Genomic DNA, 26,572 nt, shown 5'->3' with positions numbered 1-26,572 from the left:
GGGACCTGATCTTGCACACTTGCATATACATTCAAGTTTACTCACATAAGAAGCACCACTGTCTGCAGTAAAATAATCCATCAAACACGTAAATCTTTTAGGATCACTGGCTCTGTTTTGTTAAGGTGAAGCAGGATGTTAAAATAACTTTGTTCCTGAAAGTGTAACAAGGAACTTTACAGTGACAGGAAGAAAAGAATGAAGCATTTCCCGGAATCCTTAAAAGAAAATGAAATTTTTAAAATACACACTGAAAATGCTAACAGAAATAATCTTTGCTCTGCTTTACCATAGTGCAAACAGTTGTCCACATTCTGAAATAGAGAATTTTAGAAAATTAGAAAGAATCATTTCAAACACATTCTTCTCTGTCATACACTGTGCCAAACTGTGCATTATCAGACTTCGTGATGTGCTTCTTTGAATGATTCATGGACCACTTAACATTACAGTATCTCGCTGATACACATCCTGCTGGGATTTATTGACATTGTAACATTTCTAAAACTATATAACCTGATGTTATGCATGCGTCAAGTCATGAATTCACAGATCTCAGTATTGTAATACATGTTGAAAGACCCAGATTTGTAACACCTGGTATCACAGGGGATATACAATTCTAACACGACATTAAATCCTGGTCCTTCCTATACATAACCTCTTTCCATATGGGAACATGGATATCCTGAAAAATGAGTTATGCACAAGAAAACCTACAATCATTTCAAAGTACTGCTTTATGCCTTGGAGGAGGATTTGTGAAATGGCATTTCTATGAATTTGAGGTGTACCAATTCAGGATAAAAGTTTGACGCCACTAGCACCAACAGGTTTCTCACAGCTGTAGTAAGAGAGGTGGGGGACGGTGGTTTTCTGTGTTTGTTGTTGTTTTAGCACATACATAGTAAAGTTTTCTGTCTGAGTTTCTTAAATCTATTAGCCTAATATATTCTAAATATATTACAAATATATTAGACCACTCTGTGAGAGCTTTATACAGATGGGAGCAATGAGAAATACAATCACTGGATGTCAGCAGTAGAAGCATTCTCCTAAATCTGTGCCAGAACCACACGACTCTCCTCTCAACCTCCTCTGCTTTTCCCAGTCTTTCAGGATCATCCTTCTCAATAAAAGCCCAAGTCAGAATTCAGCTTATAATGTTTTGAACCAGAGACAGAAAGTCTCGCCTCAAAAGGCAGCCAATTATATGCTCATAATTCATGAACAGAATTATCCACTAATCCTAACTAACGCTGTTCTTCAAAATTTTCACTTGAAAATTAAGTATATAAAGCACTGGAAAAGCAAATTTAAAAGGAAAAAAAGGAACAATTATTTTTCTATGTAGAACAACACAATGTACTACCAATGTATTACTTAGCTGTGACTAAATCACTTAAGAGTATTTCAAACTACAGATTTTTAATTTTGGGACAAGGTATTAAGATTATAAATAAATACTAAAGCTATGTGTTGCATGACAGACCTGACTATAGAAGACATCGTATCTATTCGTTTTCCTCTTTTAAAACAGATGTGCAAATTCAATCCCAGTGTCTAGATAAAAGAAGTCTTTCAGTTCAGTAGAAGGTTTGCTCTACGAAAAATAGGAAATGAAGTATTAGCAGCCTCCAGGACTCCAAGCAATAGAGCAGTTTCAATTTCCACTTGAGTCAATGGAAATTATGGACAGACAGATGACAGTAAACAGCAGGCAGAATCAGTTTTGAAAGTTGTAGCCAACAACTACCACCTATTTTCTTACATAGAAAATCAGCACAGTGCATCTCATCAGTAACATATTTAAGCAGTAGCAAGTACTTGCAGAAATGTTTCCAAATAATTCAATTTAGGTTTTCATAAAATTGAAAAATAAAACACAAAAATTTACATGATAACCAATGAACGTTTGAAGACAGTGCCAACGTGCACATATTACCTTTCCATCATTGCAGCACTTAGTAGTATAATGCATTTTTGCAACTACTGAATTAAAATCTATGTTGCACTGAAATAAATGTCTTGTAAAAAGTCAGTTACAAATTGGTCTATTTGCAGCTTAATTTATCACCAAAATACAGAAAAATTATCAGGAAACCCGATAAAAATTTATAATTGATTGTAATAAAGAACCTGTATTTAATTATAAACACATTTTCTTTGCATATGGTAATACCACTTAAAAGTATACACTTAATAAATAAATGCTTTATTCAGTTAAATTGGTGCAATTCTTCACTCAGTTAAAATTAACTTTAAAAACAGTTTGAACCTGTCAGTCCTATTTCCTAGCGATATGCAGAGCCTTCTTTTACATTTTATGACAATTTGAACAGATGACAATCATACCATCCAGAAACTAACAGAAATTAAGAGAACAACAGACTGGCTAACTGGTAAGATTCCAAGTTTGACATGGTATATGATCTGCACTGCCTAATTGAGAATATTACTTGAAAATTAAAAATCTTTCCTGAAAACTGTAGAACAAAGAGGAAATGTTAGTAGAAACAACAAGCAAATAGGAAGAAAACCAACAAATCATTGTATTCAAAATGGTAGTCAGTCATTTTCAAAAGGTGTTGCCTCTTCACTCTATTACTGCTTTTGGTATTACAGCATTTCTATCATTCTAAGTTTGTTAGAGATATATGGTTCTTCATCTTGATATATCTCAAATAAAACAAAAAAATCGTTTCCTTTGTCAGAGCAAAGGAAAATAACATAGTCTATACAGCTGGTGGTCCTACATAGCCTGTCAACGTCATATTACACTGATTGGTTCTCCTTAAAGAGATGCACTGAGTTTCTGAAAGTGTCAGAATATGGAAAGTTCTGAGTGCTTTCTACTCCTTTTGTTAATGATGTGGTATTTACAACAACAAACAAACTCCTGACTTAGCTTCACCTCCATTTGCATAACCCCTGGACTCTACTCTGTTAGGATCATTCAGTTCTTCAAACAGTCCTGTTTCAATAATTTCTTCCTGCCAGGCTATAGGGACAGCACCCGTCGCAAACTTTTTGAAGAACTTCTTATCTTTGTCGTCAAACTCAATTCCTCGTACTTCAGAGAAGTCAGCAATGTCTGCAACATCTTTGGCATAGACAACTGACGGATCTGGCACAAATGGAGGGTCAATAAGGTTTGCCTCTAGCCTGTGGAAATTGATTGTTTTGAAGAAATTATGTTTTCTTGGGTCATCATCTGCATTTCTGCAATAAAGCAAAGGTTTGTTTGTCAGTACAATGTTTTGCTCTCAGATTGATACAGGTGTGTCTGTGTTGTGTACGTGACCGTATTTTAAAGTAAGGAGATGACAGATAGCTAGATCTCATGCAACATAACTCCTTTTTTTTTTTTTTTCCCCCCATAATCAAAGAATGCTGCATTGCACAATAGAAGCTGAGAAACAGAAAACATCCTGATCCCATTATTCATTACGCTGCCTCTCAGGGTAAATCAATCCGGGCAAGGTGCCATGCAAGAGCTGCAGTGCCGCTTCTGGCAGCGGGCTGAGATACCATAGCCAAAGATACACCTTAACCAGAACAGAAGACACAGCAGGATGGGGACGGGGAGTATCAGACTTACTCTCCGACAATGAAAGTCCAGTGGTTGGCTCTATATTAAAGAGGGTAAGAATGTCTAAAGTTCTAAGAAAGTCTCGAGTTTATTAAACTCTAGATTGCGGTACACTGGGTTAATACACCTAGGGACTGACTGAGGAACAAGAGTCTGAACGGGAAACCGGTGACATGACATTTCTTCTTGGGTTTATCTTAATTCAAAGCAGTTATGCATTTACTTCATAAAACTCAGTTATGTCACTCTAATAAACACTCCCAGTTTTAGTGAGTCTGTTCAAATTAACTCCTCTTATAAATGAACAAAGATTTTAAGCAAGAGATGCACAGATTATGACATTAGTAAAAGTATGTGTGCCACTGTCACAAACACAATCCTTTACTAATATTAAAACCCAATAATAAAATCCAGAAAGGTCTAAAATAATTGTAACTACGTATTTTAAGTACACATTATCAAAACCAACTGCAGACCTCAGGGAGAACTTTTGCTGTAAAAGAAACAGTGAATTGTTTCATTGCAGACCCATAGAGAGCCTCCTAGGATATTCTAATGATCAGAATAGTCCAAGCCTCAAACACATGCTTGTTAAAGCACAACCAAGGACCACTGCTTTTGAACTGCACCCCTAGCATCAAGGCATGCCAAGTTTGGGTTCCGAATTCTAGTGAAAGGAGGAACAGGGAGGATTACTGTGTTTTCTACACTTTGGTGAGGGTTGTTTTGTTTTTTAGATATATTTTTGGATGCACTGGTTTTGAAAATGGTAACACAGGAAAACCAAATTTGTCTGTTTCTTGGCCTCAGAAAACAGTACTTGCTAACATGTTCTTTTTTTCTTTTCCAACTTTCTTACATCATATACTGGGCAAAGGGCAAGTCCTTACGTATTTCTAAACCATATTCTACGAACCAAATGTAATGCAAACCTTTGACGAGTCTCTTTTATCTTTGCCAATCTGTAGAAGTACCATATAGAAGCAGATTTGTGTGACTATAGAAAAATCTTCATTTTTTAAGACCTTAAACCATCTATGTGGAACAGGCTCTTCCAGCTCGCCCCTACTGACAGTTCCTCCAACACTGTCCTGCCATGCTTCCAGCCTGCCATGGTGCTATCTGGCACACCCAAGATGAAACTACCAGCTGCCCTTTTCAGCTCCCTTGTTAGAAAAATCTTAATTTTGCATCTCTGCTGCCTGTTCTTCTGAGCAGGTCGCCACCAGCCACTAACCACTGTACATCACCGTGACCAGGGTGCTAAATCACATCCTGAATAATGATAGATGCTGCCATTTGGGCATGGGCAATGAAAAAAATACATTTCCAATTGAAAAAAGCCATATGAATACAATTATGAGTGCACAGATTAAGCCAACAGGGATCATGACCTCTGCATATACATAATCTTGCAAAATCATCTCCTAACTTAACTAGTTAGTGATAACCAAGTACTTGAGCAGCCCTTGAGCCTGATGTGATTCATTTACATTCACTGCTAGTTTGAAGTACATTTGAGTTGCTGTTCAAATTAACTTGTGTTCCAGGATGCCAACAGTCCTACTGCACTCACAAAAATTTCACTTCATTTTGCTTTTCCTTTTTGTAATATAAACCAAAAAACACTAGAAGCTGGTGAAGGTCCAGAATGGATTGCTGCAGTGTTTCTTCTCCTCATGTATTTTCTGACATCACCAAAACCATAAAAAGTTTAAAGACATAAAGCTACAGGAACGCCATCTACTGGAACCAACTGAGGCATCTTCCAACTAGCTGGAGATGAACTTGAGCTCCTCCTGTGTGAACTGCACATTTACATAACCTAAATAGAAAGAGCAAAAGAAGTCATCTGAACTCTGTCAATTTTGTATTTCTCCATTTAAAAAATTAAAAAAAAATAAAATATCACTTTACAGATTTGGGATTTCAGATGTCAATCCCAAAAAGCTTGAGTTGAAAACAAGGGTTACATCCTTCCTGAGTTAGCCAGTGACATTGAGTCTTCAACAAAAGAGCATTTTAAAAGGGCAGGTGTACAAAGTAAAGGTGTCCTTGAGCAGCTTTAACTTATGCAACAGGCACTTATATAGATAACCCAAGGTCTTGTTGTCCTTTGTAGAATTACAGCGCTAATCTTTACGTAAGGATGAGCTGTCCTGAATAGTATCGCCCTGTTTAAGACGTACATGTAGGCTTTTATTTTGTATTGTGCCCAGGCAAGGTACACATCCTATCATTCTCCTCTTCTAAGTATGGCATGTAAAGAGAAAGAATATCTTAAATAGCAGAAAATGAAAAATAATCTGTGCAATTACCTTTCTGTGTACATCTCTCCCATTGCTAAGAAATAATGTAACAGTAAGCAGACAGAATGATTGTAAATTATTCCCTTGGCAAAGGGAATGTGGTTACAGTAAAGTCAAGTCTGTTGCTGGTTTTGCTTCATACTTGCTGAATGAACCTGACCACTCAGAATATTTAAATTTCATTTTCCCCTACTCTGAATTTTGTTTATTTCACAAAATGCTGGAAGACTAAACATCTGCAAAGCATGATGTCTTGTAGATTAGAATGCTCTAAATGTTTGTTATTAAATTTGTTTTTAAAATAAGCTTTTTAAATGTATTAAAAATAATACAGATTTTGTATCAAACATACTCTATGCACTGTTGAAAATACCATTTTTTTTTTCCTGCAGCCTTGCACAGTTGTTGGGAAAACTCATCAAGCACAAAGACTAGTTGTCTTCATTTAGCACTGGAATAATAAGAATATGTATATTAATGATGTATTACCTTTCACTGAGGTTAATTCTTTCAGGCAAATGTGTGACTAATATTTTGCAAAACTGTTCCGTGTTGTTATGAAATACAATTTTAGAAGACTATCTGTGCATTTTCATTTAATCCCTGTGTCTATTCCACCTTTAGATTGGAAAAGCACCTCATATGATATATGATACATCAATATGATTGTATTCATTGGTGATTCAAATCATAGTGTATTCTAAAGACAGGTACTATGTGTTTCCTATTCATTTTTTACATTTTAATTCTGTTTCTTTTATTTTGTCTATATTACATATGTATATCCCCAATCTGCCTCATTAGAAACGCACTAAATGATTTTATATATACACACACATATCAGAGATATCACAAGTTAAATATTACAATATCTAGCTTTCCATTTTTCTTCTTATTGAACAGCTACTTGAAATTGCTAAGTCAGGGACACATCCGTCAGTCTTCGTCAACCCAAAGCCACCTCGTAAGTACCACAAAATGTTTTGCTTCATAAGAATTTGTGCCCAGTATTCTTTTCTTCCCTTTTCTCCCCCTGGAAGACCAGAACCTCTACAACATTTTGTTAAAGCACTTGAGTAAAACAGAGGGGTTAAGGTCTCTTCAGGAAGAAGCCAATGACGCAGCCTTGCAAGTTAGATATCTGCAGGGAAGAGAAGCCACATTGCAGATCTGGATTTTTGCCCACATCATTCCAGTAAGTGATACAGCCTAAGATTCTGCATTCAGTCTGCATTAGCATAGACACAGGTATCTGCTTGAACATCCTTTACCTTTAGGAAAGAAAATGCATGAGAAATGGGCTGCTCCTTTCTCCCAAAACTATATGGAGTCTAACCTCACACAACGCCAAGAAGGGAACTCCTGTGAGTAGTCTGGGGTGAGGATGGACAATCACAGTACTGCAACAAAATTCCTTATTTCTACATTATCTTCAAAACTTTCCACCTCTCTCTTCCTAGAAGTGAAAGGGAAAATTCAGTACTCTGTGGAAAGTGAAGATCTAACCTCATTTTGTGTAATATTTAAAATAATGATATTGTTTGCAGCTTTAACCTGGCTTTTGCTGCATTTGAGAAATAAGACATACCTGCTTCCTAAACGATTCTCTGGTTTCTTAGCCAAAAACAGTCGGCAAATATCTTTCGTTTCCTCTGTAAAGTTGGCATGTTCAAATTTCACCTCGTCTTCCAGAGTTCTTCTTTTAACCTCATCTTTACCGACCTTTTCTTTGAAATCCTTGAATGGCGTTCGCCCAGCAATCATCTCATAAATACTACACCCCATTGCAAACCAGTCCACAGGATAGCCGTACTCTTCATCCTTCAGGATTTCCGGAGCCATGTAACCATTTGTCCCAGCCTATTGCAAACATACAGACAGATTTACTACAGAACGTCAGAAATGAAATGCATACAATTTAACAGGCTTGTCTATAATTCTTCCAAAATATTAGTAATACAATTGATATATTCTGTGAAACTCCATACAATTGGTATTTTATCTAGAAACTGAGGTAAAACTTGGGTTTAGCACATGGACTGTATCTGTCTTTAAACAGCATAAGGGAAAAGTGTCTTAAATATGCTTTTCAAAGTTGAAATTTCTGTGCAATTTCTACCTAAAAGTGGTTTCTTTTTCAATTAATGTTTAGCTTGCTCTCTTCTTCCATATTTTCCCATTTTTTTTCCCCTGTTGAAGATAGTGTTAGCTTTGTCCTGGAAACACAACTAGCAATCATTTTGAAAAGATTTTTTAAAAAAGACAAAAATCAGACAAACAATCACCAATTCCCTCCCTGTTCAGTGGTTATAACTGGTTCAACACAGGGGTCTGCTGTCAACGAGAAAACTCAGCAAGCTGGGAGCTGAGCCACAAGAGAAGGGTCTTGCCCACAGTCCCTGTTGGTTTCTGGAAGGAAGTACTACCATCAAGCGCCAAGAAAAACTCTTAAAACCATTTTAAGAAAGTAAACTCACAAAAATTATAATTAGTAAATTCCACGCATTCAGGTGAAAGAACGAGTTCTTACTTCCTAACTGAAAAAAGCTCTCTGAATAAAGACTACTACAATAGACAGCATAGCATCGTACAGTATACGGCGCTAATGGACGCTTCTCCAAGAGAAGAAGGGACCACTCAGAGAGAGGAATCCGCCTGCTTCCTTCCCAGGCCAGGCCTGGCCCGTTCCCCTTGGGGGACCGACTGCTCAGCGTTCAGATTAGCTCCTGCTGCCTCTCGCTCTCTCAGGAGCCGGTTCACCTGGGAGGGCAGCCTCTCCCTGCGCTTTCTGCTGCACTGCCGCACGCCTGAGGATGCGAGATGTCAACTGAAGCAGCATTCCCTCAGCTGACCCAACATTGCCTGCTGCATCTCATGCTGTATCTTTTATATATTTACCAGATTCAGCTAAGTGCTAACTACGTCAGAAGTTCCTTGAACCTCTTTTATATAGTCTCAAAATGCTGGGACTGATGTATTAGTAGTATTACAATGTAAAAAGAAAAAGCATGTTTGTACAAAATCCCACTAAAGGTTATTCAAGATGGTCATTACGACTGCTACTGGAACACAAGTCGGGACAGAGATTCACTCCAAAGCAAAACGGTTAGAAAAAGGTAACTAAAGCTAAAGCTCATTTGGGCAAATTATATTTGTAAGAACCACCGCTCAACAGATGAATTTTACTTTATGGGGTTTGGATAACCCCTCAAATTTTTGCAACTTTAGGCACATCTTTTTCTGAGTCAGCTCTCCTTATAAACTCATGCCACTACATACACTACTGTAAACAACGTGTGCAAGAGGGAATATCTTAGCATCCATTACAACATAAGCCTAATAGACAGAGAAAGAAATCCCGTTTATTTTCTCTCTTTGTAGTTTTTTGTTTGGGGTTTGTTTTTTTTTTTTGGTGGTTTTGTTGGTTTTTTGTTTGGTTTTTTTTTGTTTGTTTGTTTGTTTTTTTACTTTTAGGCAAAATCCTCCACTTGGTTGAAAAACATAAATGAAGCAGCTGACATCACTCCACAGGTAATTTGTACTGTTTGCATTGAATTTCTCTAAGTAAAAGTTAATGTTGACAGATACCCTGACAGTATTACATTTTTATACACAATTACTGCTCTATTCAGAAAGAGGGACAAGTGCACAAATACAGACCATAGAACCCAGATCCATCTGGCCTCAGAAGATATAAAACCTGGAAGGGAGAGTGAGAGTTGAGAGCAGTAAAGCAAGTCTGGTACAAAAGGCAGCACACAGAGCTCACTGCAGGTTAGTGATCACAGACACTAAACAGGCTTTTGGAATATTTTTTGTCTTTTTCTTTCTTTCTTCCTTCTGGGAAGCAATAAACATTCTTATTTTTAGTGAGATAAGGCTGGGGCACTAATGCCTTGAAGAACTGATGAGTCATATCATCATCAAAATGTACCCTGACAGCAGAGTACAGTCCTTCTGATAAGAATTACTTTGCTGCAACTTAGCATCATCATACAGGAACTTAATAAATCTGACATGGAAAAGTCAGAATTCTGTGATCATAAATGTGTTCCAAAGCAGCTTCTTTCAGACTGCATGACTTTCCTTCCACCTGTGTTCTTTCTTCCATAACTGTTTTTTCAAAAGAAATAGTTGCCAAGTAACTTCAGCCTCTTCCATGTGCATCTTCCACATAACCTTCAGTAAGTCACACCTGGTACCCATGTTTCTCAAGAACAGAGAAAGCAAGACCATAATCGCAGACCAAAAAGACTGCAGGACCACAACTTAACAGAAAATAGAGGAGGACTGACAACAGCTTCCCTTCAGACTGAAGTGAAAGACTCTGGATGGAGTTAATGCAAATAAGAACTTAACTTCAAAATTCTAAATCAGCAGCACTGAAATCTTTTGAGCTGTTATCAAGCTGTTCCAGCTCAATCTGAGAGAAGTCTAGAAACATATATTGTTCTTCTGATAGGCCAAACCATTCCAATTCAGAATTTCATGACAGACACTTTTCTCATGGAATTTCATCAAAACATGAATCTGATCTTAAAATAAATCTCTCCCAATACTGAAGATTTCCTACGGTTCATAATGAACAACAGGCTGAGAAGCAGAAATGTAAAAACACCCAAGACTCAAAACAAGACTTAAACTTGACCATTTCATATCAGAAATAAACACAATTCACAAGTAGTCAGCAGTGATGTTTAAGGGTGAAGAAACACGAATGAGCACAGGGAAGAAACACATAAATCTCTGCAACCTTTAATAAAACAGGAATTTGAAGAAAGGGAGAAAAGAGTTTAAATTCTAGTCTCTTCAGCCTATTTCTACGTATGTGCAGCTTTGGCAAACTCATTTGGAAGGAAGACGTCAAGCCATAAGTGTTTGCTGTATTAGGGAACACAAAAAAAGGAATTATTCAGCCTCTGGTACTAGAAGAACATACATCTTTCAAATGAAGATTTAATTCTGTCTTTGGGGAGTAGATGGCATTACAGCAAAGCTAAAACCCATCATCCCTGCAGTAATCATTATGGGGAACAAGACGTCAAATATCAGATCATCTTGCAAGGAAAAGAGACCCTGTGGCAACATGAAAGGCAGCCTCAATGACTCAGGAGAGGTTTATTTAAGCAGGTAAAACAGAAGGTTAGTGAAGGGATTTTTAAACTGTACAACTCTCACTAGCCGTAGTGAGATTTGAGCTGCCAAAAAAATAGCGTATTAGGTGGGAAATGTATCCAGTGAGTCCCACAGCAGAAGTGAATCAGAATAATGAGTTAAGTTACTCTCAGCAGGCCAAGGAGTGAGTAAATACACCGTAAAATATGAAAAGGAAAAATAAAAGATAGAAAGCAAAGGAATTAAGATACCACAAAAAAAGATAAATGCATTATTTTTGAGATGGGGTCTGTTTTCCATGGGCTAGTATTGAATATTTAATTGTTAGAATTATCCAACCATGCCTCAGAATGGATACCTCCAAGTATGGGTTACTAGTATGTCTATCACAAAAAAAAATAATAATTAAGTTTGTATGATTTTGTAGCTGTTTTCATTCAACACAAGTAAATTCAGAAGTTCTGTATTAACTGAAAATCACTTCTGCTTACTAGATCTTATTTTACATTAATAAATTTCACTCTTTTAATGGAAACAGGGCAAATAGAAAACCACACACACTCACGAAGTTTAATTCCATTGTTGTCAAGTCTACACTACTAGGACATGCATTGGGTTTTGACTGAGACTAAGACCAAGCACATGATTTTCTTTTTTTCTGTAGGGTTCCTGATAGGACCAAGAACCATTTGAACATGTATTGACTGCTCAAGTGATATTATAGATACAGATAAAGACATGGAATTACTCCTTCACTGACCTGGAAGCGTCTAATGGGACATCACAAAGGAGCCAAATAATGTTAACATTCCTCTTCACAGAAGGCAGAAATCATATGCCACTGCAGAGGGACACAATTTTTTGAAGTGTAGTTAAGTGCAACACTAGCAATCTTTTGCCTGCTCTCCATCTAATACTGAGTTTTGCAATGATGTGCAGGATGCCTTACTTCAATATGCTGTTTGAAATATACAAAGTCATTAAATTTCAGTCAGTTAAATTTTAATTTACTTGCTTTTGAAAAGGGGCAACAGATCTACTTGTCCCTTAATGTCTCTATTTTGAGAACAACCCAAACCACAATTTTTCAATAATGCTCTAAAATGTAATGACCAAATGTTGTCCTTGGATGCATTAGGGAAGAAGTTCCGTAAAGTGGAATTGTTGGTTTGAGTGTGGTTTGACAGGACATAGTAGAACTGACTCATCTGGAAGGATACAAGCATTTCTTTTGTGAAATGTGATCCTGCATAAATTTTTAAAAGGTCATACAATTATAATCTTTCAATAATACAAGATGTGATCCTGAGAAGCACTAAGTGCGCTCAGTTCCCAGTACAGTCAACGGGTACTTGGCACACCACAGCTGCAAGCAGAGTGAGGCCCACAGTGTTACACCCATACATCCTATTCAGATGGCTGTCCCGAGGAGGGGGAAGTCCCTTGAACACTGCCATTATCCCAGCTTCTAGCAGATGCAGGGGAGAAAGAAACAGAAAACTCTGGAGCTTTCATCAGCACAGAAACAGACAAATGAGGAGAAACAGGATTTAGATCTCTCTACCTTTTCCCACAGATCTCTGCAAAACAAACTCAATTGATATCACAAACTAAACAGTAAAGCAAATCAGAATGTCTATCTTTTGTTTGCCATGGCACAAGAACTGTTGAACAGAGGAAAAAAAACAAGCTGAGTTTAGCTCCATCAGCTGTTTCCTGGGGCTCGGTTCTTCCTTCCTCCAAGGGGTGCCACTGCTTGCTTTGTTCTCTCGTCCAGCTGTTCCTCCGATCCTTCAGCAATGGCCTTAATAGACCCTGCAGGAATGCAGGAACAGACCACAGAAAACTCTTCTCTGCACACGAGCTAACGGGCCCTAGATGTAGAGAAGAACAACTGATCTGCCTCTGTCACTCACTTTACAATCTTCATTTTTCTCCCAAGAGCCACTGTGGAGCGTAATTTAAATGAGTCTCACAGAATTGCAGTTCCTCCACACTTTCTCACCACACGTTCATACTGTAACAAGAAGCCAGTGAATCATACGAACAAGCGACTCTCTTTTCAAAGACAAAATCAAATCTAATTAGGACAAAAGGCGCTCTTGATAAGGCTCCACAGAACAAAGACTTTTGGCATACTGTTAATGCTTCGCAAAGGGAAGGACCTTATGATGGGATGGCCCGTCATGTACTGATGGGCTACTGATTCAGAAGAACACAAAAAGGACTGTTCAAAGTACCAGTAAAAGATAATCAGAAAGACTGTACAGGAGCTTACGAGCTACTGAATCCCACATGCTTACACAAAATTCAAGACCAAAGTTTTTTTCATTTTCACATAGGGACATAATTGTAACAGGAAAAGCTTTCTGCCTGAAAGAAGCCCATAAAACCACCAACACAAATAAAACCACAAAAGGGAAAACACAAATTTCAGCTATATTAGAAAAAAAGAAACAAAATTGCCTCTGGTTTCAAAGTCACTAACTGGAATAGTAAAAACATCTACCATCAGTTTTTACTCCTTTAAGCTTGGCCATCAGTATTCACTGAAATCAAGGAAGTTGCAAAAATTGAACAGAAAGCCATTTCTGTGACAGTAAGGGCAGGCCGCCTCTGTGCTCACACTTAGGAAGAGAAATTGACACAGTTACAGCATGTTTTTCAGTTTAGATTCACACTATATAAAAATCCAAGGGACAAATGGTTTGAGGAAGGACAGACAGTCCAGTAACCAGGTACCAATTTTAACTTTGGACTCTGAAGCATCTCCCCGCTTTCCTCCTGTGTAACCATGCATAAAATCACTATCTTTACCTCAGATCCCTACTGGAAATAGAACTTGCCAACATCCCCACCTTGGTAAAGTGTCATCAGAAGAAGTATGCGTCCATAGACAATGAAGCAATCAGACATCATAGGAATGGAGCATACAGGACGAGCAGAACTCTTGGTACAGACTCATAACCACACAACTAGAAATCAGGGATTATCGGGGTTCTCCGGTCTTCCTGTAGTATGAATTTCCCTTTAATTCCCCTTTAAATTTCTCCTGACCGTTTCCCATCTATAATGTGGGAATAATAATACTTCGGAGATGTTTATGGTTATATTATTTAATGATCACAGAACATTCTATGAACATTACACCAAGGGAGAAAATCCTCCATCTACTTAGCTGTGTATATATTTTACGAAGCTCTTTATAATGAATGCAAACACAGTGTCATAGCACCATGTGCAGGTGGCTTTCTCACAAAGGGGACTTCAACGAGAAATCCGATGTTCAGTGCCAGTGCAACCGAAGGAACAGGACTGCAAGGTGCCCTGAGAAAGGTACGGGCCCTCCGGTGTAGGTGCTGCCCTGTAGGTTAAGCAGTGTGAATAACAAGGCCTGGATGGTTACTGTCTGTCACTGAAATCCACGTGATTTCAGGATTGTGACTAAGGTTGGAGCTACAGTTTTTACATGTAAATCCAGGGAGATGGGTACTGGCTGCATCAGACCAAGGGCCCATTATGGCCAGTTTACTGTCTGTAAATTGGCCAAAAAATGGATGCATAGCAAAAACTGTAAGAAGCCGGCGCGTACATTGATACTTCTCTAATACCTTCCTAGACTCCAACTGTTTGCAGTTCAAGAGCTTCCAGAGACAGAAATGGTTTCTCTGAACAAAGTTGTCTTCCATCAACTGTCTGCTCTCCCCCAAACCTAGAGAAGTTTTTAGGCCCTACAAGATCTTTTTCAAAAGGTTCCTGCAGCTTAACTACACGTTGTATTAAGATCCAATTCCACATATTTTAACTGAAACTACTCATCACAGTAAGTAGATTGTCCCATGTGGTCTCATAAGAACAGAAGTACTGCATTCCTTACCATCCCACAGTTTACAGTTCCTGCAATACCACTTCAAAGCTGTGAAATCAACAATTCAAAGAATTACATTGTCAGCCAAATGCTGCATTTCTTACTTAATAAAATAAAAACATCTTTGACAGTGCTGAACCAACAAGTACCTTATTAGATGATTTACCAAATAGGTAATTCCAAAATGTATGTTATTTGGTATGATAAATAACAAGCCTCAAAAGACGAAGGGACTAAACAGTAGTATTTAGCACTTAGCAATTTTTTTTGTTCGAACAGCTTAAGTAAGCTTTCTACCAGCTCTAGGAGCTTGATAAGGAATCCTACCTCTTGCTTTTTTTATACAGCATGCTATAGTGTTTATTAATCGTCAGATTAAATTGAATAAAGAACAAAGTTAAAAGTCATGCAAAGAGACCTGATGCTCAAAGAGCTCCAATGTCTTTTCCCAGACAGAAAAATGTATTTCCTGGGTGGCATGCCCTGTGTAGGAAAAGTATGTCATGGGACACATTGCATTCTCATAATTTTAGATGACTACAGTATCCTTTCTGCCATCTCCAAAACTGCAGGAGGCAAAATGATCCCACAAAAATACTTTTTGCTCCCTTCACTCTCATGATCATGGCATTCACAGTGGGTAAATTGGATTCTGTAAAGTATGTTTCAGAGATTAAAAAAATCTTAAATACCTGTCATGATAACACACTTCATAACAACTATGATTATCAAAATTTTTAAGAACAGAGGTCTAGTAGTAAAATATAATCTGTTTTACATACCATAATGCATAAGCAGAACGGTGGTTTTGAAACTGTAAAATAGCAGCAAGTCACTCTAATCCTGAGCAAATGAAGGGCTGTCATTTTTCAAAGTGCAAAGGAAGAACACATTTTTACAGAATATTATCCAATAAGAATGCCATGTGATAATGACCAAAGGTCAACTGCAGAATAGCTTGCTGAGTTATTTTTTATTTCACAAGTCTAAACCCTCCTCCAGCTTCTCAACCGCCTTGAAATTTAACTGCAAGTTTCAGGAACATCTAAATAGGTTTCCTTCTGTTTTCCTAAGAAATAGAATCTTACAATAAACAAACATACAGGAGGGCAAAAGGACATTTTGAGTAAGATTTTAACCAAAACATGTTTTTCTTATCAAAATATTATGATGTCCTTCAAATATATAAAACATAGCACAGGAAGACTGTGAAGAAGCTTGAAACCTCTGAAGATATGAATGCATTTTTATAAATACTACAAAAATATGTTTGTCTTCATTTTCACAGTTATTATGTCAATATTTAAGCTCTCTGGCTCGCATGCATCTGCACAAAAGCAATTGACTGTTTAGTTGCTTTGCACAAAAGCCATACCCTGCAAGGGCAGAAAGTTCTTCCCAAAATAAATAGCCAATACATACTGACTTGTGGAAAAAGAGAATTAAGTTCCCTGTATGTTGATATGTAGAGGATATGAGCGTACTAAGCAGAAGAACATGCTCACTTTTCTCACAACCATTCTCAGGAAATTAAGTAGTATTACTCTTTTGGATGAGGGCAGGAACATTTGACTCACATAGAAGCTGTAAGAGAAAAAGTTGCAGAGGCATCAAGAAAAATTATGATCTCCAAGTGGAGAAACTTGGGATGGAGGCTCCTCATTCCTGTCACACGTAAAAAGAACTAGCTCCAGAATCAATCAAGTGGGTACGTAACTAGACGAAACATTTTGCCTATGCAAAAGCTGTCTTTGCAGGCTCTTACTTTCTCCTTGTTGCCTATTTAACTCTACAAGATAAAGGGACTATCAACATTTAAAAGGGCATAATTTTAAGATACGATCTAGTTTATGCGTGGTATGATCAACACATCAGAACAGATGCTACAAGCACGTTTGTACAAAAAGTCATAATGCTGTTTCCTGAAGTCCTGAGTAATTATCACTGGAAAGGACTTGATTTGTTTCCAGTGCCGTCAGTAAGAACTCTGCCCGGGTAAGTGTGCCTACACACATTTCTAGGTAGATTGCACAGGTGCATGTATGTATCATAAGACGACCCCATATCACCCATGTTTGTTTCATGGAGAAAAAATACACTCTAAGGACGTTTCAATTGCCATCTACTTTTGTTTCCAAGACTGTTATTATTCAGACTTGTGCATTTAACATTTTTTGGGGTGATTTCTCTATTCTAAAGCTAGCTAGCACTTCACAAAGACAAATCAGCACACCTTAGTGAAATTACAAGTTTTCTAAACTCCATAATTATTACTGTACCAATTACTTACAACTGCCTATATGTGTTCAAAATAACATTCACACTGAAAGCCAGGTGTTTCTACTCACTGCTTCAGCAATTAAAAAGAAAGGGAGAAAACTAAGGCTGAGTATCCAACTCTTTCTAGATCTTTATAAAGAACACTGTTTCTGAGAGTAGGGTATTTTTATTTATAATAGTTACAAACAATTGGTATAAAGCACACAAATATTTCTCAAAAGCAGCACATGTAATGATAATACCTAAAGGATACCACAACTACTTCTTCAATTACTTTATGTATTAAGTAATCAGCTGCAGCATGCTTTTTCTGCAGCATAAACACATTATTCTATAAGAAGGCAACATTAAAGTCACCCATCTAAAATTCAAAAAATCTTTCCATCCACAATGAAAATAATCTTTGGCTGGTAAACAGTACAGAAACAGTTTCATAGAAATCTTCAGTGAAAACTTGGAAGATGTCTAAAACAGGAACTCATTAACTAGCTTATCATTTCTGCCCTGTGATAACCTCATCACCTAACAAGATTTACAAAACGGATTTATGGATCGTCCAGCTGATGTATGGGTGATGTGCATTTATTCATACATGAGAGTTTAGGATTTTTTTGGTGCTTCGAAAGCAGAACAGATTTATCTTTAATAGCTTGGACACTAGGAGGAGTTTACAAAACTTTCAGAATGCATCTCAAGACTGTATTTTTAGCAATCTTTGACGAAATAAATCCACAGATAAATCCATATATTATATGCTGTTCAACTCTGTATAAATAACAATGGAAGTCATCACACGCTGTTTCTACTTCATAATATATAGCAAAAAGAAGACACAAATACAAGGCAGAAAACTGCAGCTTTTTTTTGACTGTCTATGATGTATTAAGAGGCATTTTCATAGCAGCACAGCTACAGTCAAACACATGGAGACAAACATTTTTTAAGCAGCTAAGATCAGATGTCTACTCCACAGTTGTTTTCTTGGCTCCTCCTGATATATAAAGGAAGAGTTTTCTGTTTTATTTTGCTTATTCACAAGGAAGATCCACTTAACACCTGAAGAACTAGATTGATCATGAAAAGATCAGCACTCAGGAAGAAAAACCGAAATCATTGAGAAAGATTTTTAGACAGTTGTTGAAAAAAATCTTTAATTATTTTACTTTACCTTTAGCATCTATTTATTTCACACCTGCAGAAAACAATTTGAAAGAAAGCACTGTATTTTAAAAAAAGCACCATTCCGCTTCTTCATTTAAGAGTATGAGACTAAACCAGTATCTCCATACTCAGGATGAACAATCTCATAATAAAAGCAGTTTTACTGACTATAAGAATAGCTTTCACTGTAGAAATCTGTTCAGTGTGAGTAAACTGTTAAAACACAACCCAGAACACCGTATTACTTTTTCCCTCTGAAACAGTATTTCAGAAAAAAAGAAATTTCAACAGTTGCTGCTACTGATATATCTAAACTGAAAAACAAGGAATAAAATGGAAGATCAAACAACTCAAGCCCACAAACTTTCATTTGACAGCAGAAAAAATCCACCTTTTTTAATATATCAACTTACAGAAAGACCATAATAGATGCAATTTAAAAAATTATTTCTCTGCCTTACATTTAACAAATTAACTATCTTAATTCTTCATAATACATGTAAGACCAGATGAAATAGGTGACCATTAAGTGTACCAGACAGCTAAACCATGGTTTCATCTGGTACTACAGATATTGGTTAATTACTTTCAGGCAGCAGAATGACTTATGAATATGATTAAAGCAAAATTAGGCATTATTCTGATAGTGCAATAGAACAATATTTTAAGTACGATATAGAAGAGCCAGGTCATAAAAGAGGATTACGAGGTTACAAAGGCTTTAAAGTCAGAACTACTGGAGATACAAAGTTGAACATACCACAACACCCACCAAAACAGAAGGATTCTTTGCAAATGGATAAATAAATTGAAATGGAAAGCTTTTATATTCTCCCTATAATTAGTGCCTGAAGATCGTAAGCCTTAAATTGTCAGTTCAGACCATCATCCAAAATCTAGAAACAGCTTTATGATGTTAGGCACTTCACTCAGATGCACGGTACAATAGAGATTTGGCCTCAAGGAATATATTTTCTGCTTTAGCTTATGAAATTGCCCTTATAAAACTGTGTCCACAAAATGCTGCAACTGATTAAATTTTATTTAATAGATCTGTCTTGGAGCCATACATCTTTTTGGGGTGAATAAACCTCAAACCTGTAAGAATATGTTTTCTCAAGGTTGGTTTTTTGTTTTTTTTATTTAAAGCGGTAGCAGTTTGCTAGTCATACTCAAAATGCATGCTGTGATATAAAAATTCTGCTAATTTGAAGTCACAATGTTACTTTAATTAGTAAACAAAAATTAATTTAACAGCACCATTTTTATTTTATTACAGGAATCCATGCTGAAACTTAATTAAACACATTTTGTAAAGGTGTTTTTAGGTCTTCCTGTGTATGACATTACTGTAAGTAACAGTAATATCTAGCTCTTACATGTTTTTTAGTAGTAGCCGTCAAATGACTCAAATAGGGTTAGTTTATAAAAACGCAAAATAATACCGGGAATTACTCTTCATTTACCTCCCTCATAGTTACAATACAGAAAATTAAAAAGAAAAAATAATTTTTCTTCCTTCTCCTATTTCCATTTCCTGTATGAATAAAACTGCCTCTAACAGAAATTCCTTCTAACACTACAATCACGTTGTATATTATTCATTGCAGTTTTTGCTCTAATCAAAGCACTCATACAATGGCAAATAGTGCTTCTAAAAACAGAGAACAACAGAAGAAAAATCATTATAATAACTTGATGACTGTTACAGCGAGTGAGGAACAACCGCCTTGCCCTCTGCTGCTTTGAGTTTCTACCCTAATACCAACAGAAGTGGTTACACATTTCTAAATACACTCTTCCATTTCGGGGTGGTTTTTTTTTCCTTCTGCCAAACCCCACATATTACAAGTAGGAAAAACCGCCCTTGGACAAAATTATTTTTTCTGATCATAGTAACTGTATGCACCTATAACTCTCAAAAGCACAATAAGGTTTATAGCTTTGGATTCACTGATCAAAATGTCATCTTCACAAACAAAACAACATTCCCATTTCATATAAAGTTCTATTTAAATATCTGCCTTAGCTTTCCAAGAAACTGTATTTTCACATCTAAAACACACTGCAGTCTCATTTTAAAGTTATTTCCTATCTAAAAATACAACACTTTCCATATTTTCTTTCGCTGAGAACTAAACCCACTCACAATAGAAATGTTTTAGATGGCCAGGAAAAAACGTAACCTTCAAACTACAAATTACTGTATTAAATAACATCAAAAGACATGTACTTCAAGCATGACACAAAAGGTTACTAGCAGGTCCCCTCTACTGTACTGCATTTCTACAAAGTAATTTGAAAGACTTGGGAAGTTTAACATAAGGCAGTTAGAGCTGTTTATAACGTTGCTTCCTTTTCTCCATACTCTTAGTGTATTTCAGACAAATTCACTCTCTATATACATCTTTAAGCTCCAGACACCTTGGGAAAACCACACTTTTTCCATAGTTAAGCTACCTGAATACATCTTTCTTGTGTAAACCTCATGACGTTATTACAAATTTGCATTAGTTTGTGATGACCACAAGCACAGCTGAAGTGCTGCAGTCTATTTCACACAGTAAAAAAACAGTTGGTAATCCATCTCTTTCTTCCTACACATGCACACAGGCATGTACATTTGCAAGCTGACATCAAGTCTGCTACTTTTTTCAGGAATTAATTTGTGGGGACAGGAATGTGGGCAACCGTTTATTATGCAGTACAACAAACACCTGCAGTAAAATCAGTAACATCACTTAAAGAGTGATCTGGAAGAAATTTGTAGTCTTCCAGGAGCAAAACCAGAATACAAAACGAGTCATACAGTTGACTGCTGCTCATTAAAAAAACCAAGTAATTGTTTAAACCCCCTGACTATGCACTATTACTCCTAGGCACAAGGCATCTCTGTTAACCTCTCTAAAATAATTGTTCATGAGTTTATCTTAAAGCAAAACAACTGGTCAAGTCGATTCTACTGTTTCTGTGTAAGAGAAGTTATTTTATGACATATAGCATCTAGAGTTCATTAACCAAATCTTCTTACCACCTGTCTCTTAAAATGAAGTGACCACATAAGGTCTTTAGCAAAGAGCAAATCCCCGGGAATTAAGTCTTGGACTCATCATGCATTAGAAATAGAACAGCTTCCCTTCCCACTGCCCATGTTCAATGAATTTGTACTCACCCGCTGAGTGATGCTTTTCCCTTCTTTGACTTCCACTGCCAGTCCAAGATCAGACAGTCTGCAATTACCGTTATCATCCAGGAGGACATTTTCGGGTTTCATGTCCCGGTACACAATCTTGATGGAATGGAGGTGCAGAATCCCACAGGTGATCTGAGCTGAGTAATAGATGACCCTGTTAATTTCCAAACCTCTTTCTCCCACATTGTAGATGTGATACTTCAGATCCCCTCCATTCATGAGGCTCATGACAAGACACAGATGGCTTTTGCTCTCATAGGCATAAGCTAGTGTAACTATGAAAGGGCTGTTGACCTTCTCCAGGATCTCTTTCTCCAGTAGTGCCATCTTCTCTCCACCTTTCTTTTTCAACCTTTTCTTATCCAGTTTCTTGCAGGCATACATCTTGCCAGTATTTTTCACCTGGATGGCACAAACCTAGGGAAGCAAGATGCATGAGGAAAGGTAATGAAGGAATTTTACACATACAGACTGGAATACCAAGGGCAGTAATAGGCAGAAACTGGGGAATCACAGATGCCTGTTAGTAGCCACTGCTGCAAATTTCGTAGCAGAGAATATTAGCAGAAAAAATAAGGAAAAAACAAGCGTATGATCTGTTCTGCTCTGGACCAGAATACGGTGGGCCTTACGCAAAGTTCTTGAGGATACCATTAGTAGACATGCATTAGCAAAAAAAATTTACAAGGACCCACTTCCTGACCATGACAGTAAGCGGCATACGCAGCTTTCATCTGTATAGCTAAACTCTCTTCCATCTCAAAAAAAGGAAGCCTTACTCATCTTTTGGGAACAAATCCTTATCTGTGCTATTCCCTAAACTGCACCTAAGAATTATCTGGGAGTGTGTGAGCTAACACAGGCTAAGATGGTGCCAAGGAGCAGACTAATAATTAACTACATGGACAGTTATGCAAGCTTTTGTAAAGCAGCCTGCATTTTTAATGGCATAGATACAGAACATAAAAATTCTGAGTAGCTCTTCACCAACAGGCATCTGGAGCCTGTTTCACAGTATGGGTAAGAAACCCAGCCACATTTCTGGCAAATGTACAATCTGAAGGACCAAGTCTTGCAAAACTTTTCTAAAGCCATTGCCAGGTTCCTCTTTACAAATCCACCTGCTGGTCTTGAAAGGGAAGGAACAACCCACACCCTTAAACGTACAGCTCTTACCTCTCCAAAGCCGCCTTTGCCCAGCACTCGGAACTCATAGAAGTATTTCTCAGTTACCGGCTGCTTCTCAAAAACTTTCCATTGGAGGAATTTGTCATAGAAGGGGCTGGTCTGGAAGTCTTGGAAGGGCTTGCCTTTAAGGAAGAGTTTGGTTTCCTCCTTGGCCAGCTGCATGACATTCTCGTAGTCGTTTGCAGTAGCTGCCTGGCATTTGTTGGCCAAGTCAGAGCTCATGAAAGCCAGGTAGTTTTTGGAACCTGCCTTAAGAAAATTGGTGACTATATTCTCCATGGTACTGCTCTTGACATTGTCCTCTGCCAATTCCCAGTTTGACACCTCATCCAGGAAGTCCCTAGCTACCAAATGTTCTGGCACTGTCTCTAAGAAGTCTCTGAAGAATTTCTTGCCAATGGGCTGCTGCTCACAGATGCTATCATAATCAACAACAAGGGACTGTCTAACCTCACTGCATTGTTCAATCTTGGGCAGCGAGAGGCTTTTACGTCTCTTTTGCATCTCCTTGGTGTCTCCATCTCCACTCTTCCTTGCCTGCAGATAGGCTGTGTTGGCAATGAGGTTGTCAAGGCCCCCCATGTCACACATCTTGGCAAGCTCTTGGGGTGGCAGAGCCTGGTTGAGGAAAAGGGAGTAACTGGTCCAAGTGCTATGGTGTAGGTGCTAGTGGTGTGTGTGTAGGCTTCTGCAAAACACCAGAGAGACTAACTGCTTTTGCATTAAATACCTCTCAAGGATTTTCACTAAGTACCTTTAGGTATATGCACCATTTGTGGAAAGTGACTGGTAAGAGGTTTCTCTGTAAGGAGCTTTGAGTTTGCTATGTATAGCTGAGGGATGACATGCTAGGCAGCCCTTCTCACCGGCAGCACCAAATGCATGCAGTTCAGCTGGTGTTTCAGAATGGGCCCTGGTAAACTTTAAATGCGCCGAGATTGCCTCCATATGCACTGTCCCCAGCTGCTGAGAACACGCAGAGATTCCTGTCTGCAATACATGCACACTCTAAACTCAGTGGCACTCTGGCCACAGTTACTACAACAGCTTTGATTCTCCCTCACTTAACACAGAGAACACCAAGGTAGTAAGAATTAATTAAGTTAGAAGCTCTTTATAAAACCAGATGCTATCACAAATCTGCCGCACCTGAAACAGAAGTTGACAGCGACAAACATGAGACATTGAGCTTTAAATTACCACACAATTCATTATGTTGAGCATCCATCCTTCTAAAACTCAAGTTATACTCAGCATCAATGTATCTGAGCTCCACAGACACCCCATGCAAACTTTGATGCCTTATGTGGCTCTGTCTGAGCAGATTACATGCAGAGGCTAAGACCTGCTGCTGGGCTAAAAATAATGATCCCTATATACGAAACAACATGTAGTTCTGACTTCATCTCCTACCCAGAGATAAAGGAAAACCACTTCAAGTGACCGGCTAAATCCTGCCAAGACACTTCCATATGTTATTGTGGCCTCAGTTTATTTTTCCTACTGAGCTTTATAACAGTAAGTGGCAGGATGAAAAGGTGGGCACAGCGTATGGCTCAGGTGTCATCAACAAAGGGACAAAGCCGATTATAATTAAGTGAAGGCAAATTCCACCTGACTTGACTCCCTGGCTGCCTACCAGGAAGCCTGTGCCCCATGTTTTCCACAAAAGAATAAAAATCATGTGTGGCACTTACTAGGCTAAGCTCCCTTCTGTTGAGGTGTCATGTGATTTGGCCGCTAAAACTTTCTTTCAATATAAGGAAGGTATTACGGGAATGGGAAAAGTGGTTCCACAATTCTTCCAGTAGCAATGGGGTCAAGCTGTACTCTAAGGTCAAGGTCAAGTTTCCTTTTGTCTTTTTTCACTCTTAAAGCAAGCTGAAGAGCTGAATCACAAACAACAGGAGTAACAACAGGTACCTCAGACTTCCTACAATTAAGCGCTAAGCCCTTCTTGGCTGCTTTTTGTCACTCTACTACTATGTTGCATTTTGTTTTTACATGCATAATCCTGTCTGCACTGAACCCGTTTGACATATAACTCATGCTTATACTCTACAAAATCACACTAAGACATGAATGTTTTTCTAGCTGTGATTGAGAGGGTCATCCATTGCAAATTACTACACGTACATGAGAACGCAGTGTATGCTAAAGCGGAGTATCTCAAAGTCTTACTTGGTACGTTTGCTAATTCTGCCAGGGGAATGCAAGCGTGGGGCAGGAGAAGGTTACATAAACTGCTAAATAACGCAGTCAGCACAGCAAGCAAAACTGAAAAAAGTCTAAGGAAGAAGAGTGGAATCCTGCCGGTGGCTTTCCTGAAAACGGTGCCCACAGCAACATTTTCCTATATCATCCTGGGTATAGAAAGGCAAAAAAGCAGGTAATAAAATCTTTGATTTCACATCCTAAAATTCAGCAGGGTCTTTCTTACATTTAGCAAGAATGCCACCACAGCTCAAAACAACTGCAATATGAACAGCTGTGAGTTGGGACCTAAGCGCGAACTCAAACTTACACCAGCTATTGATCTATTAACGTCTAAGCAAATCAAGAAAACACCTGATGTTTATGGTATCTGCTTAAGAAAGACACATCCACAGCTCCAAAGAAATCATTCTGCTCTGTTAATTAGAATCCTTCCCGATTTCTACGGAACATAAACTTTCTCTAAAGGAATATAACTTCATAAAAAGCAAAGTGAAACAATATGATCTTTGGACACATACTCATTACCCCAGTCTTCTGAGGGAAGACTCTAGCTAGATTTGCTGAATTATCCACATCTACCCATCATTTATTTAACAGTGGAGAAAAGCAGATCGGCATTATCGACTATTAGTCGATAATGGCTATTTAAGTTAGTGTTACCTCCTCATAAAACAGTACGTTTGGGTGAGAAACAAAACTGATTTATTTTGCATGTACAAGAGGTGAACAAATGGAGGACTAAAAATGGGTACTTATTAAGAATTATGCTAATGGAGTATCTGGGTATGATTTGGAACAGAAGAAAATCCTCTGGTGTAGAGCTCATAGAAATACTGGGACTTAGGCTTATATCTTCTAAATCACAGAGAAAATATGCGGGACTTAAAATTCATTACCTTCTATTCTAGGCAAACCTCTAATTACTGGTCAACAAGATACTTACACAAATAGATATATGCAGATATCAGCTACTTCAATTTCAACATTAACCTTCCTAATACCTCATCTATGTTAACACCTGTTTGAGTCAACACTTTGGAAAACTTGCACAAATGTGATTCTCAGCTACACTTGTCATGCATGTGACATGAACTGAAAGCAGGGTGCAAATCACTTTAGTACATTCCATATTCACCTACAAAGCAAAAGCAAAATGAAGAGAGAAGTGCTCTGATGGGACTAGATGGAATTAGGTTAGAAAGTGGAACCTGGGACCAAATTCTGGCAGAGAAAATAGACTGTGGATAAGATATAGTTTAACTTTGACAGCTAAAAATTGTTTCCACATCCAACCACATTTTCTTTTGCAATCATTTTAGAAAGAATCCCTTTACACAAACAGAACTACTCCACAACACGCAATGGGCACTCCATTACTACCATTAAAATTGAAAACAAATATAGAACTGGTTAAGACAGACATCATCTGGGATAACAACAACTGATGTGATAAACCATAACAATGACACAGAGGATTTTTTTTTATCTCGCTGTATAATGAGACAAAAGCTATATTTAAAAAGCCCAAAACATTTTAAAAACAAGATTACAAGTATTAAAAAAAAAAACAAACCAAACACACAGTAAACTCTGCATGTATGCTTGATGACACTAAGACTGCCATTGGAACTACTTTATACAGTGAAGAT

At 37.7% G+C, this 26,572-nt stretch overlaps 1 protein-coding gene across 1 annotated transcript; it reads right to left on the bottom strand.

Moving 5' to 3' along the window:
• Positions 1-415: 415 nt before the first annotated feature.
• GRK7 (G protein-coupled receptor kinase 7) lies at positions 416-26,542 on the bottom strand. The gene is made up of 4 exons (XM_005443663.4): positions 22,695-26,542; positions 21,498-21,935; positions 7,490-7,761; positions 416-3,222 (listed from the first exon to the last, which is right to left on the bottom strand). The coding sequence occupies exons 1-4, from the start codon at positions 23,295-23,297 to the stop codon at positions 2,880-2,882; spliced, it is 1,656 nt and encodes a 551-aa protein (XP_005443720.1). The 5' UTR covers positions 23,298-26,542; the 3' UTR covers positions 416-2,879.
• Positions 26,543-26,572: the final 30 nt, after the last annotated feature.

The sequence above is a fragment of the Falco cherrug genome, chromosome 11 (assembly GCF_023634085.1).
Source record: "Falco cherrug isolate bFalChe1 chromosome 11, bFalChe1.pri, whole genome shotgun sequence".
In the NCBI taxonomy this organism is placed as follows: Eukaryota; Metazoa; Chordata; class Aves; order Falconiformes; family Falconidae; genus Falco; species Falco cherrug.
This window is presented reverse-complemented; position numbering and strand designations above follow the sequence as displayed.